At 47.2% G+C, this 14,805-nt stretch overlaps 1 protein-coding gene across 2 annotated transcripts in view; it reads left to right on the top strand.

Annotated features, from left to right (window-relative positions):
• Positions 1-14,805, top strand: part of TTBK1 (tau tubulin kinase 1) — a 156,725-nt gene that overhangs the window by 48,708 nt on the left and 93,212 nt on the right. For both annotated transcript variants that reach the window (XM_073339826.1, XM_073339827.1), the window contains one exon: positions 9,144-9,291. In XM_073339826.1, the coding sequence (XP_073195927.1) occupies positions 9,144-9,291 (148 nt within the window). The remainder of the gene's footprint in view (positions 1-9,143; positions 9,292-14,805) is intronic.

The raw sequence follows: 14,805 nt of genomic DNA, 5'->3' as shown, positions 1-14,805 counted from the left end.
CAGTTTCCCAGCATGCCCTCTGTCTTGGAGGGGATCTCGCATTCCAGCATAGCTGGTGTCCTCAGTTTCTGGATAACAATTCTCAAACCCAAGCCTGTTTTTAATTTTTTTCTCTCTTTTTTCCCCTCTCTCCCCCTCCTTTCTCCTGGCATAAAGACTCATGGTTATTGGAGGGGGGAAAACTCCCTTCTTTCTTTGTTTTCCAAGACTTGGGTTTGCTTTTCTTATCAATGTCTTTCCATGTTGAACTTTGATGGTTCAATATTCTGTTTTTCTGGCTGGACAAGGGATGGGTATTGTGTAAACAACTAGCCTGGGAGGTGCCTCCCCCCCGGCCTGATTACTTCACCCCCTTTTGTGAGGCAATGCTGTAGTCGCACCGCAGTTACAATTACAAATCTCTAGACATGCAGATATTCATAGCCATAACCTGTATGCATATTTCTTACTGAACATCAAGTTTGGAGCATGACAAGCTTTCATAAAACACCAGACTTGACATATTTATACACAATCACATGGTATAAGCCTGTTGATTCAATTGCTTGTTCTTTGGGGTTCAGAACCCCTCTTTTCCCCTTAGGGTGTCTGGACTTTGGTTGTCACAGTTATCCTGTCTCTAGCCACTAGACAGACTCCCTCCTCAGACCCAAGGATTCATAGATTCACATTTAAAGCCAGAAGGGACCATCAAGTCTGATTTCTTGTACAGCATAAGCCAGAAAACCTCATCCAATGAATCCAGCAATCCAGCCCATCAGTAAGAGACAGAGCTCAGAATTCCTAATCTCCAACATCCTACATAGATATATAGAGAGAGGTCGTAAACCGCCCAGCAAAGTCCTCTAGACTCATAGGCTAGTTCCTAGGTAGTAGTGGGGATGTGAAGCTTCAAGCCCTGCTGATGACCCATCTTAGGGGGTTCCTCAGCTGTACACAATAGAATTGGTTCTCCAATTTTCTTTCTTTTTTTTTAAAATGGTTTATTTAATGCTCTCAGTGCCGTTCCTACTGCTAAAATGAACAGGACAGTGGTGTAAGGAGACTCCCAAAAGGAGGCACTGCAGGCACTGAACCTAGTTGAACCAGCTGGGTAAGCATGTTTGAGCCACGGGGTGCTGGAGCCCTGGGCTCAGCTGAGATTGGGAGAGTTGCATAATTCCACCCAGGAAGGTACTGGCCTGATGCCTGAGGGCCCCCCCAACTGAGGCCAGGGAGAGGAGCAGTGAGCCGTGAGCACCATCCTTTCACCTCCAACTCCTAACCCATCCTGGCTGCAGGGATAGTCAGTGCATACTGCTGATGTCGGTACAGTGTTCAGGGTTGCTTTGCAATTCACCTCCTGCTGGTAACTACTGGTTCCAGCCTGGTGGCCTCCTAAGAGTGCAGTGTGCTGAATTCACGCCCTGAACCAGTAGAGCAGTGTCAGGAAGAAGTTCTCCAGTCCTGTCCTCTGTCCCTCTCCCCATCCCTGGCTCATTCAGGGAGCAAGGCTGACCAGCTCTGGGGACTAGTAGGGAGCTAAAGAGAAAAGATCTTGAGGGGCTTTCTCCCCAAGCTAGAACATAATAAGAAGCTGGTGGTTTGCAGGCTGTTCCTGTAACTGATGCATGTTGAAGCTTAGACTTCTTTAGCACTGTGTTTAACTCAGCCAGAATTGCTTCGGATCTGCTGCTCCTGATGTGATTAATGGTGCTCTTGTTTTCTGTCCAAAGACCTTGAAACCTTCATTTAGTCAAAGATACAGGCTGCAGGTAGTGCTTGGACACTGCTGCACCTTTGATGGAGAGTGGCTGAGAGCCTTCTGAAATCTGAAGCTGAAATGGATCTTTTAAAAGACCTCCCCAGACAGCTTTGCATCTTGTAGAATACAGCCCTGGTTGGAGTGGGTATTCGGTTCCTTTTATACTTGGGATCGGCTGAGTGAGATGCAGATGTCAGTGGTTTAGGCTGCTGGAGACTTTAATCCCAGGCACTTTCCTAGCATTTCTGTGCAGAGACAGGAAAGAAAATGAAGCTGTTACTCTGCCACACGTTAGATACATAGAAACAGGTCGGGGCCAATACCTCATTCCCTTGAACGATCTTTGCCTTGAATTTTAAGCACAAATGGATTTCCCTTGTGCTGCTGCTGCTGTTACCTTGTCTCACAATAATCGTAACAGGCCATGAAGTGCAAGAATGATTTTGGCGTCTCTCGCAGGGACCTTGCTGACCTAAAGGACATTGTCAGTTGCTTTTTAATGTATGTATCTTTTTAACCATCTGTTGTTTGTGAAACCCTCCCTTCCTTTCTTCTGCTCCAGATTATTTTTCCTTCTTTGTCTTCGGGTCTTGCTCTGGTTCTGGCCAGGGCCTCCTGAGCCAATTTGCTTGTCTCTCTCTATGCCAGGGGTGTCAAACTCATGCGGTGAATAGGGCTCAATTCCCTGTTAACTTACGGTCTGTAGGGGTGCCAACTGTCAAATCGCACAAACCCAAACACCATTGCCCCGCCCCTTCCCCAAGGCCACACCCCTTCCCACCCTTTCACCAAGGCCCCAACCGCACTCACTCTCCCCCACCCTCACTCACTTTCACCGGGCTGCGGCAGGGGTTTGGGGTGTAGGAGGGGGTGCCAGCTCTGGGCTTGGGGGCTGGGGCTGAGGGGTTTGGAGTGTGGGAGGTGGCTCTGGGCTGAGCCTGGGGCAGGGGGTTCGGGTGCAGGAGGGGGTGAGGGCTCTGGGAGGGAGTTTGGGTGCAGGAGGGTACTCAGGGCTGGGGCAAGGGGTTGGGGTTGGGGTGCAGGAGAGGGTGCTGGCTCTGGGAGGGAGTTTGGGTGTGGGAGGGAGCGAGGGGGGCGGCGCTTACCTTGGGTGGCTCCAGAAAGAGACCAGCATGTCCCTCCAGCAGCAGCCCATAGGCGGAGGGGCCAGCGGTCTCTGCACGCTGCCCGTGCCTGCAGGCCCCGCCCCCCACAGCTCCCATTGGCTGCAGTTCCTGGCCAATGGGAGACATAGAGTCGACACTCAAGGCGAGGGTAGTATGCGCGGACCCCACTGGTCCCTGCCCAGAGACAGCAGATATGTGCTGGCTGCTTCTCCGAGCGGCGCAGGGCCAGGGCAGGGAGGAAGCCTGCCTTAGCCCCACTGTGCTGCCGGACTTTTAGCACCTAAAGTCTCCCGGTTTGGCATCAGTAGCCTCCAGAAGATAGGACTTGATTCCGGGAGACTCCCAGCAAAACCGGGAGGGTTGGCAACCCTAATAGTCTGTGAGGCACAGTATGAAATCAGGATTGCACCCCCATTCCACAGAGGACATGTCCTCATTCCACAGAGGACACCCCCAAGTCCCTTCTCACCCAGTTCCAATATGTGATTTGCACAAAGATCCGGGGAGAATACAGTCTCTGAAGTAAACTTCATTATTTATTATTCAGCATTTTATTGTCCTACTCAGCATCGCTCAGTGCGGGAGTATCCTGCCCGTTTGGTCCTCTCTGTCTTAGGTGTTTGCTCTTCCTTTGCCATCCTCCTCTCTGTTTGTCTCCCCCTTTCCTGGCTGTGTCTCCTCTGCGTCCACTTCCCTTCTACAACTCCTAATCCCCCCCGTCCCTCCACACCAGGGGCTTCCCCCCTCCTCCCTTCCCCAGGGCCTCACTAAAATGATCAGCACTTAGTGAAGGCTGATCATCAAATGTCGTCATTAGGCTCTAGCATTAATGCTCCAGTGAGATTAATGGAAGGGCCGAAGAGTTCATGCCCCTTAGAGTTCTTGTTCCACGTTTTCCACAGGTTCAGTCAGACATCACTGTACTGGGGACTCTCAGGTCACATGTGGAAGGTTTGCTTTGCAGGAGGACTAGAAGTACATGCAGACCTGATGCTTTACGGCCTTGGCCTACACATTAGGACCATGACATGCTGGTATTTGCTCAGGGAACCTACTTCTGTGCTAGTGAGCAGCTGTCTCTCCTGGGTGCATCTCCTCTGTCTAGAAAGACCCAGGGTTAGCTACTTATAGGGGCACATGCATCTTTGACACCTTTGGATTTATTTGATACTGTCTGTTTTTTTTATATCCTGTTAAAATCTTGAAAATAAAACTTTCCCCCCTCACTGACTGTCTTTTTCCGGTTCTGACCAGCCCTGGTTTTGATATCATGTGTTGAATGGGGCAGAAATGGACGTACCTGTTTACCTGTTTACTTTGTGTACCTCCATTTATTCTGTATATTGTTTTGGCACCAGCACTGCATGTTGTGGGTCACTGCGAACTGCTGCTCTGCAGGTATTCAGTGGAGGACACAGCCGTGGCATTGGGATGTTTTGTTTTAGTGCGTTGTCAGAAAGGACTTTAAATAAATACCTTCGGTGCAACAAAATTGGTGATGCAACAATAAGGTTGAGATGTTATGTGTGCTCAAGTTAGAAAATTTAAAATTACATTTCCTTTAGCAGGCATAAACTGGCCCCTTGTGCATTGTACGAAATGCTTTGTATTACTGCATTGGGTGAGACTTAAAGGTGACCTACAGTGGGGAAGGAATTATTGTTGTCCTTTTATCCTTCTGTCTGCTTTTTTCTGCAACTTTTTTACATAGTAAATGTAGGTCTTGACTAACCTGCTTTTGCCAGAAGAGTGGGGATAATTGGAGAACTAGCATGGTCGTGACATCACAGAGAGCGAGGAAGTGAAATCTGAGCAATCGGAGGGAAAGATTTTCAGTTAAATTTCAAATGCTTTTTATTTATTTAGCCGCTATCTAATAGAATAATATAAGTAAACCATGGGGAAGAGTGATGTCTTTGTTAAAGATCCAGCAGCCTTGGCCTGTCAGCTCAGAGCAAGGTCTCTGTCCAGTTGTCTGGTCCTACAAGAAGATGTCCAGCACAGACAGGGAGGGCAAGACTTGAGAGTCCTGATATTTCCAAAGCAGATACAAACTGAAAAAAACCCTAACCCCATCAAACCCCAATTCCCTTTCAGGGCTTCTCTACTCATTGTGAAGAAGTAAAAGGGGCCTGAATCCAAATTGTGTTCTCCTTTGCAGATAACCCGTCAAAGAGAACAAAATAAGGGGTGTTTTCAAAAATCCTTTTTCTTCTCTGCCAGTTCTATAGGGCTCAATTATGCAATTTTTACTTATCACCCCTTTGAATGGGAGCCCTGTCTGAGTAAGGATGGCAGGATTGGGCCCGTAGGGAGGAAGAACCAAAAGGAAAAGGAAGTGCAATATATTTCAATTTCATTTTGCTTATGGTCTTTCATACAAAACTGTCTTTCCAGGTGCTCTGCCAGCTACAACATTAAATAGAAAGGCCAGGTGGGGAGCAATTCAAAGGGGCTGTCGTTAGAGAGTAAGTGCGTTTTCAGCACAGCTTTGAAATGAGGCGGAGAGGCAGTTCCAGCCCTCCCGTGGATGCTGACACAGGATCCACACTGCACGCCTGGTGTCGGCATTGCTGGCAGGGATGGGACCAGCTGGGTAGAGGGCTGCGCGTGGAAGTGGAACCAGAGAACAGGAGACTGAGTGGATAACAGAGCTCAAAAAAGGAGGGCAGGGAGCTGGCAGCAGTGTGTGTACGTTTGCAGGGGTGATAATGAATGCACTGGTGCGTACGTTTCTTTAGCACCCAGGGCACTGGAGTGGTTTTTTTCCTGCTTATTGGCATTCTGCTGGGAACAGCAGAATCCCTTAATGGTGCAAGGAAATGACTTACGTGACCGAGGTAGTGTAAGCTTCCCTGTGCCCATGTGCCATGCCTCACCGTGGCTCTGGAGGGAGCACCTTTAGGGTGCAGCCAGTTCTGTCCCTATCATAGTCAGTATTTTGAGCTCTTTCTGGGCTGGGTTGTCTCAACTATTTTTATGTCCATGGGGAATTCTCCATAAAAATAGATAGAGAGATATCGCCCTTGGGAAGGCCAACAGCTTATTATGATGGCCTTAGTTTAAAAAAAACCAAAACAACCCAAAGGTAATATTGGGACTCAGTTGAGAGTCTCAGCTTCTTCCTTCAGTACCAAAAATGAGATTAAAGTTATTCTTTGCTACAGCATGTGGATAAAAGTGAAATCTGCCTGTAGTAGCCATCAGAGCAAGGAGATCAAACACATGGCCACAGGCTGTATCCCATTGGCTTGATGTGTTTGTGACCCATTGTCACCATCCCAGGTTTCTCTCCAGTCTCAAAGCATGCACTGCCTCGCCCGGTCCTTTTCCAGGAGGTGTATTTTCTTAACAGAGGTTAGCAAACAAACAGAAAAAAACAGACTTTTAACTCATTCCTTAGCCCTGGGCTTCAGGACCTCTTCTCCCTGGGGTCTCTGGCATGCTTGCTCCTGGCAGATTCTCAGTTTCAGTCAGCTCTTCTCCCTTCCTGGAGCAGCTCAGGGCTGCTTCTCTGAGGCCCTGGCCCCTTGTTCCACTCTGGTGTGGCTTCCCCTTCCCCAGGCACAATCTGTCTCAGTCCATCTCTCACTCTGACTGCCCACTAGCAGCTCTTTATAGGTGTAGCTCAGCCCTCTTAAATTGGCTGGATTGGATTCACCTGCTCTGGTCCAGGGGCACTGGGCTTAGTCTATCCACAGAGACTGGCTACCCTGAGAGATCCACATGACACATTCAGACTGCACAGAATCTAAGCTTTTACTTCTTAAAAATCAGTGTCTAGCCCTTGTGGTTGCAAAGAAAAACCTTCCACGTGTAAACCAAATGTAATCAATGCAGAGAGGTTTTACTGCATGTGCAGATATGTTGAAATAATGACTGAGATGTGGACACCTCCCCCAACCCCTCTAATGTTGTTGGCGTGTCCACAATGACACTTCAGTGTTGACACAAACTATTTCATTCCTGATCGTTTTCATGGATGGAATGCCAGAGGGAGTGCAAATTAAGCCTGGTAGCCATCAGAGGAGTGAGACTCTGGAACAGCCTCCCCCTAGGAGGAGTGGGGGCAAACCACCTAACCAGCCTTAAGATGGATCTTGATAAGTTACGGGTTGGGTTATCTGACAGGGCTGCCTACGAGAGCAGGGACTGGACTGGTGATTGCTGGCAGGATAGTATTGTGACTTTTTTACGCTTGGCATCCAGGGCAGAGCTCTAAGCATTGGGTGTGATTGTGAGGGTGTCCAGCAGCAGAATGGGTTGGTTCTTGTTGCAGGCTGAAATACAAACTCTATCCAGACAGCAGCAAGGTTGCTCGTGTTTTATTCTTGTGACTGGCAATGCTAATGATCGCTCGGAATGAACAGCCTCAGGATTTAAAGAGCCTGTTTCAAAGGAGCCCAGGGGAGTATTTTTCAAGGGTTGTGTGTTACCAGGCCTTGTTTCTACAGAGGTGCTTTCCTCTCCCAATACTGTCTGTGAAACAAGGAAGCAGCATTGATGGCTAGGCCTGTTAGCTCTACAGTCTTCTCCCCTTAGTGGTGTCTAACAAGACTAGGCTAGCTAGAGAGGGAAAAGATTCTCCTGTCTAGGATCTCATCCATTTATTCTGCTAGGAGAGAGGTGGCCTAAGTGCAGGACACAAACTTGAGCTATGGAGTCTATGCCTTCCCTTATTCTACAAGGTACAGAAGAATGAGAATAACATGAGGAATCATGATATCTTGGGTGCTGTTCCTCATTGTGCCACTAACTTACTAGATAGTCTCGGGCAAGTCATTTAGCCCCTGAAAGCCTGCCTTAGTTTCCCCATCTGTAAAATGAGGATACCATGAACCTTCCTCCCAAGGCATTGGTGAGGTTTAATCAGATAGTCTTGGGAAGTGTGATATATGTGTTAAGTATTATTAATATGGGATGTGGCCTAGAAAGGCTGATCCCAGCATGCCCTGCTCACTCTTGATCCTCACACTTTCAGTGATGGTATTGGAGAGCTAGGGAAGCTCCCGTGTGAACAGCTATTTCCTTTCCATTGAATAGAGTGGAGCTGAAAGGAACTGCCAGTCCCAGGCCAGATGGTTCTCACTGGAGTCTGCGTCCTGTCTGCTAGTAATGTTGGTGTTATGTATTGCTCCAGTATATGGCCTGCAAATTGCCTTCTCTTCACCATGTCCAGGGAAAATGGGGTACCCCCAGATGTTGAATGGATGGGGCCATGGGCAGCTGGCATAAGTTAGAACAGGCTTAAGTCTGTTCTTACTTGTGCTAGGTCTGGCCTGACACAAATCAGCCCAAGACTGAGGGAACACAAAGATGGCTAAAAGCCACCTTTTCCTTCTCCACTCTTGCTCATAACAGACAGACTGGGAAGCTGGGCAAATACTTTCCTGTGCTTTGATGGGGTGGTCACATTGCAGAGAGGCTGGGAAGCTGGGCTGTTACCTCCCTGGGCAGAGAACGCGTGGTATCAGGGACCATGGGTCTTGGACCCATATCCACAGGACTCTTAGGAGCAATATGCTCCAATCTGCTACCTGCTAACAGCTGCTAAGACAGCAGCTGAACCTAGACAGAGGACTCCAGTCCTGGCACCAGATTGGCAGAATGCTGGGGGTCCTGATTGGTCCACAGCTTCCATATAAGCGCAGGAACAGGAAGTTGTCCATACAGCTGGGATCTGCTTTGCTCTGGGAGAACTGTGTTGCTTGTGCTCCTCCTCCTGTGACTCGACTCCCTTGTATCCCAACCCGGCCTGACTCTGGTTGTCATTAAGAACATAAGAACGGCCACACTGTGTCAGACCAAAGATCCATCTAGCCCAGTATCTTGTCTTCCGAGAGTGGCCAATGCCAGGTGCCCCAGAGGGAATGAACGGAACAGGGAATCATCAAATGATCCATCCTCTGTGACCCATTCCCAGCTTCTGGCAAACGGAAACCACAGTTCTGTGGTTCAGCTCTCAAGTTTGTGTCCTGGTTCTGATCTCCTGGTAGCCTGCCTCCAGGCACTCAATTCTCCTCGGTTTGTCCTCTGGTCTCCTGGTATCCGACCCGGCCTGACTCTCCTAACTCCTGCTTTAACCACTAGCTCAGACCACCCATGTCCTGATTGTGACACGTGGTCACGTCGCAGGCAGCCTGGGGAGCGGGCCCAGTACCTCCTTGCACAGTGAAGGGGCTGGTGCCCTGCTCCTTCCTGCTGTGAGATGGTAAATGGACAGACGTGGTCTTGCCTATTTGTGCTAAGCCCTGCTTTTGTGTTCTGTTTAGCTGAAGAAGATTGGTGGTGGTGGTTTTGGTGAGATTTATGAGGCAATGGATCTCCTGACCCGTGAGAACGTGGCCCTGAAAGTGGAGTCAGCCCAGCAGCCCAAACAGGTCCTCAAGATGGAGGTGGCTGTCCTGAAGAAGCTGCAAGGTAAGATGGAAATGAGTTGGTAATCAACTGCTCTTTTCTCCAGCAGCTGTGTGTGATCTTACACTTGCCCTGCCATGGCCAGGGTTGGAGGCCAAGTTTGCTCATACTCTCTCTAACCTTCTCCTTCAGCCTAGCTTAGAGTGTGTTTGTGACATTCAACTTTTCAGCACAGAGCTCTGTTAATGCTCTGCATAGCCTTGGGCTTCCAAAGTCTGAGATCTTTTCCATTCGGCTTATCCAGAGCACCTTGTCCAGTTCTGGGAGAACATTTCTTCCAGTTCTCTGAAATCCAGACTTGTCACTGAGGTTTCTTTATGGGCATTTCATGAAGCTATACCTGAGGTGAGCAGGCTCAGGTGTGGCAGGGTGGGTTAGGGTGAACCACAAGTACAAACCAAAGTACATAATTATAAATCCAATTATATACCTAGTCTAAAACAGACTAACACATGAGCATTACATTCTACATTGTATCACGTGCTTTATGATTGGCTTACTGATTTTATGAACCAATCCCTGTATAGATCATGAGCTGTCCATACGCTACAAGATGTGCTAGTTAGCAAAGCTGCAAGCTGGTCACACATGACTCTTCTGCTTACTTTTTATTTACTAGCTACAGATTATTTATAAGGCCACTTGTGAATTCATGCTTTGTGCATTGTTAAGCATTTCCTTCCTTCTGTTTTCTTTCATTGTTCACACAAGGCCTGCATTTCCACTCCTTTTTTTTTTCTTTTTTCGTACAGCAGTGTTGGTTACTAATTGTACAGCCATTAAAAGTACACTGACTATTTGAATTACATACAGGGTGGAGGCTTCCTACTCTTCATAGCCAACAAAGGGTTAACTGCTGCCACAATGATGGTGCCTATCTCATTATTTTGGTTGGTTATGTGCTGGGTTGTGGGTACCAACTGTTCCAAAGTGTGTTTTACTAACTCCTTGTTTTAGTTCTTCTGTTCCCTAAGCCAGATGAATTACAAGTTCATTACCGAATATATCACGTTCAGTAGCCTTGACTACCTAGCTATTACAAATAGGGATTTTAAGATCCAGGCTTAAGGGAGGAATACTACTTTTAAATAGGGTGACCAGATGTCCCGTTTTAAAAGGGACAGTCCCGTATTTAAGCCCTCCTGCAGGTGTCCCAAGTGTTTCTTAGAAACAGGCCAATTGTCCAGTATTTTCTGTCTCCCCTCCATCAGTACTGGCGAGTCCTGCTGCTGACCGGATCCCTGCTCGCCAGCCGCCCACCCGCCAGCAGTGAGTGGCGGGGCTCCAGTGGTCGACGATGAGGGTGGGTGTGTAAGGCTGGTGATGGGGTGAAGATGCAGCACGTGGGGACAGCCACTCCCCCTGCTGGTGCATCAGCACAGCCCCTGCTGCATGCTGGCTCTTGGCCAGCTGGGCCCTGCCTCCCTTCCCATTTCTGGCTGGTGATGGCTGATGAGTGTGGGTAGGTGCCACACAGCGGCCATTTACGTGCTCCCCCTCTCACTGTCCTCTCCCTGCTTTGCCCCTTCACCCCCCCTAGCCCTGCTGCTCCTCCATATCCCGCCCAGCAGGGCGTGTCCCTCTCCCAGCGCTGTGCAGAGAACCAACTCCTGGTCAGAGCGCTCAGCTAACCAGCAGCCTGGCCGGCAGGCTCCTTCCTTCCCCCACTGCCTCTGGCTGGGCAGGCACCCCGGGAAAGCCCAAGACCCTCTGGCCCGGGGCACTGGCCAGGAGGAGCCACGCCCTGCAGGTGCCAAAGCCCCCCATGGTACTGGGACGGGGAAGCCTCTCCACCCCTCAGCTAACCTCTGGAATGGCGGGAAGCGATTTCCAACCTGGCCATGCTCCGAACCTGCAGCTTCACAGCAGCTCCCCAGACAGGGGTTTAGCACCCTCTTCACCCCACACACCTTGGGTCCTGGCCCCACAGAGGATGGGGCTGCTCCGTCCCCTAGGCACCCTCCCCTGCCGAGCCACGTCTCCAGCTGGGCTCACTGAAGTCCCTGCAGTCAGGTTCCCTGGGCCCTGGTGCACAATGCATCCTTAGGGCTTAACCCCTTCTTGCCCACGCGATAGCCGAGGGGGACAGGAGGTGGCTGGGTTATGTCAGTGGCCAGCAGGAGCCTGGAGGTGTTAGCTACCTTTCGACACTGTGTGGGCAGGAAAGGACAAGCTTCTTCCAGCCACGGGGGAGTGAGGGGGAAGAGATGAGCTCTGCAAAGACTCAGGCCAGGTCATCCCACCCCCTTCCCTGTGTGTGTGTGGGGAGGTGGGGCGTGCATGTCACCTCTCCCTGTGTGAACCCTAAAGCCTTAAAGATAAGAAGGCAAATAAAAACAATCCAACTATGCAGTATTTCTTTTTAACGGGGGCTCAATCAACTTGATATTAATTTGAACGTTTGTACTGCATAGTTCTGATGGATTGCCGTTGGACTCGCTTGAATACGAGTAATCTTACCAGGTGTCCCGTATTCAGTGTAGGGAAATATGGCCACCCTACTTTTAAAGCATCCTTCTACAGTTTTAACTTTCCCTATATTTTAGTTACTTTATCCCCTAACAGTGTGTATATTGTGTTTTTATCTATCACCACAGCAAATTCAGCACATTCCCTGGGTCCATACCGGAAGTGTTCCCCATCAGCCACCATACAACACTTGCCATTCCCAGCATAGGTAGTTTTTACTCCACCAGCTTCCCAGCATCTCAACCATACTGTGCAATTTGTAGACTGTGCCCGGCAGCATGAACCCACATGCTGGCGACTCTGTCTCTAAGGCATGATACCTGTTAGTGTCTCTCAGGTTCAAACAGCAGAACAAGTCTTGGGCTTTCCAGACCTTGTCATTAGTTTCCAACAATATTTGAGGAGGCAAAACAAACTCCTTCTGCACCATACAGGTTGCAATGACTTAAGTTTTAACTTCATGGTATTGGACCCTTGTTAATTTCCTTATCCCGAACCGACTGGTGTCATCTCTCTTGTTCTACATTTTTAACTTTTCTGTGGAAATAAAAGAGGGCAAGTTTTCTTGCTCCATATTACTTCAGGCAGGTTTTACTTTGTATAGCATGTATCCCCCATGCTGCACGTTATTATTGGAGCACAGTGATTTAGTCCCGTACTTCCTTAAAATAAATTACAACATCATGTATATTATATACAGATAACAAAGCTTAATGAATTCTTGGTTTTGCTCATTCAATGGATGCGAGATGTTTGCTGCTATCTTCTGTTGAAATGCTTGGCCACATTCCCACAGCATCTTTGTGTCAGCTTGGTTTCAGAGAGACATGTCAACTGGAAACAGTCCAGTTCTTGTGACAGTCTTATTAAGTTTCTTTTCTTGTAGTTGCTGCTCCCCCTTGGAAGTTTTACACCATTCTAAAGTAGACATTTGTATTCAGAAAGTCCTTTCAACGGTTCTTAATTATATTGTCCCAACTGTCAGTGAGCACAATCCTTTAGGTAACTGCTAATTGGTAAAACTGAATAACACTGACACATAATGAAATTGAACGTTTCTGTACAATATTTCCCCCGGTAGATTTTAACCCTAAACTATGGACCTGTTTGCAGTCTAAAACACTTTAATCTTTTTTGTTTTCTTTCGTTTGTTCTGACTTACAAAACTCTACCATATAATTCTTGTGTTTATTCCCTTAGTGGCATTTATTTTACACCACAGTTAAACAAAACTTTTGAATAGAATTTTCAAAAGGAAATGTTGCCATGTTTGTGAATTGGGAAGGTCATTATTCAAAGTTGCTACATCATCCATAATTAATAACCTATTAAAAGAAAACAGAATTTGGGTGGCACTTTCCAATGGTGATTGGGCTTCACTGCTTATATTGACTGATTTTCCTTGGCGCTGGGTTGGTTTCTCCTTTCAAAGCACACAGCTATCTGAAAAAGAAAATACAACCTATCGGAAGTAACACATTCACATTTCTTTTACCCCTTTCACTGTGTACACTGCATGTTCCATAGGAATGCACACTGCTTTCATAAGTAATTTCCATTTTTCACTTGCCATAACATTATATTAGTGATGTCAATTTACTTATATATACATATAATACATTATTAATATTTTTTCTGCAACTGTTTCAGCTGTTGTTTTGTTACTGAAAAAGGGATCTAGCGTCTATCCTTGTTCTGGCCACCCTTTGAGTCCCTATTTTCATTTACTAATTTCCAGTTAACATTTATAACCTAATTTTTTTTTAAATGTTTAACCATTGTAAAAGCATTGAGGTGCCCAACGTGTTAACAAACAAAGTTAAGGCTGCCAGGAGATGTTGGCTGCTGCCCCAACAGAGTTTGGGTCAGCATTGCAACTCTGAATGAAAGATTTGGCTAGATTTGTAGTGGAATCTTTTAAAAGCCAATGTATTTCATGCTTACGTTTTACATTTCCTTTTTAACAGTTTAAAAAAAAATCTGCAGTCCCTTGCTGTGCTGCAAACAGTTTGAGACCAAATAAATATTTTACATTTGCTTGGCTTAGCCTAGCCAACTGAGCCTCTGAACCTCCTTCTTTCCTAAAATGGTTTTACACTCCTGATGTCTTCCCTTTGTAAATGGCAGATGCCACATTTAAGTTGCTCACATTTCTAACCGGCAGTTTTATTTTTATATTTAAGACTTTGCACAGGCGAACTCTTTTGGCCTGGGCTCTGATAATTGCTGTACCCTAGCCATGTTTTATTTTGTGGGGTTTTATTCCCTTATTTTTCTTCCCTGGCTCAGCTATCCGAGACTTTAGTGAGCTATTTGTAACACTTTCCATTTTTCTTTTTCTGACTGGCAGTATTACTACGTGTTTTCCCCCCTTTTTTCCCTTACAATCTGTTCTTTGAGCTGATCAACTCCCCTTGTGTTGCTCTGAATTATTTTTCTACACAACCGTACCCAGGTTACATCCATTCTAGTACACTCAGAAGCAGTGAAGCCGTATAGAAATCCCTATTTCATTTTTGGTGATTTTGACTAAATCGTCCATAGTCAGATGAGCTTGTCTGTCTGCCTGCAGCAGTCATTTATACTTTATTATTTACAGACCATTACTTTGAGAAAAGGGTTCATTTTCCTTCAGAGTGGCTGTTAAAGGCTCCTGGAGACAAAAACCTAGCAGTAATCACCACCTGACCCCCTTGTATCATTTGACTGAGGGTTCCACCAGTCGTGACTATCCAGAGTTGTATGGATATAATGGGGTTTTATTATTAAACCAAGCTTTTAACACTTCTACTTCCTCTTTGTAACACCTCTACAACCCCACCGGTTTAGTTCCCTCCGAGCTATGCAGTGTTAAATGGTGCAACCCTTCCTTTATAACTGCCCATACCTTTTCCTTAAATCACTTACCTATCTCCCAAAGTGACATGTTTCTCAGTGGTAGATACGCTGGAGGGGAGGGATAGGATACAGAAGGACCTAGACAAATTGGAGGATTGGGCCAAAAGAAATCTGATGAGGTTCAATAAGGATAAGTGCAGGGTCCTGCAC

Source organism: Lepidochelys kempii, chromosome 3 (genome assembly GCF_965140265.1).
Source record: "Lepidochelys kempii isolate rLepKem1 chromosome 3, rLepKem1.hap2, whole genome shotgun sequence".
NCBI lineage: Eukaryota > Metazoa > Chordata > Testudines > Cheloniidae > Lepidochelys > Lepidochelys kempii.
The sequence above is the reverse complement of the archived record's forward strand: the minus strand, read 5'-3'. Positions and strand labels throughout refer to the sequence as shown.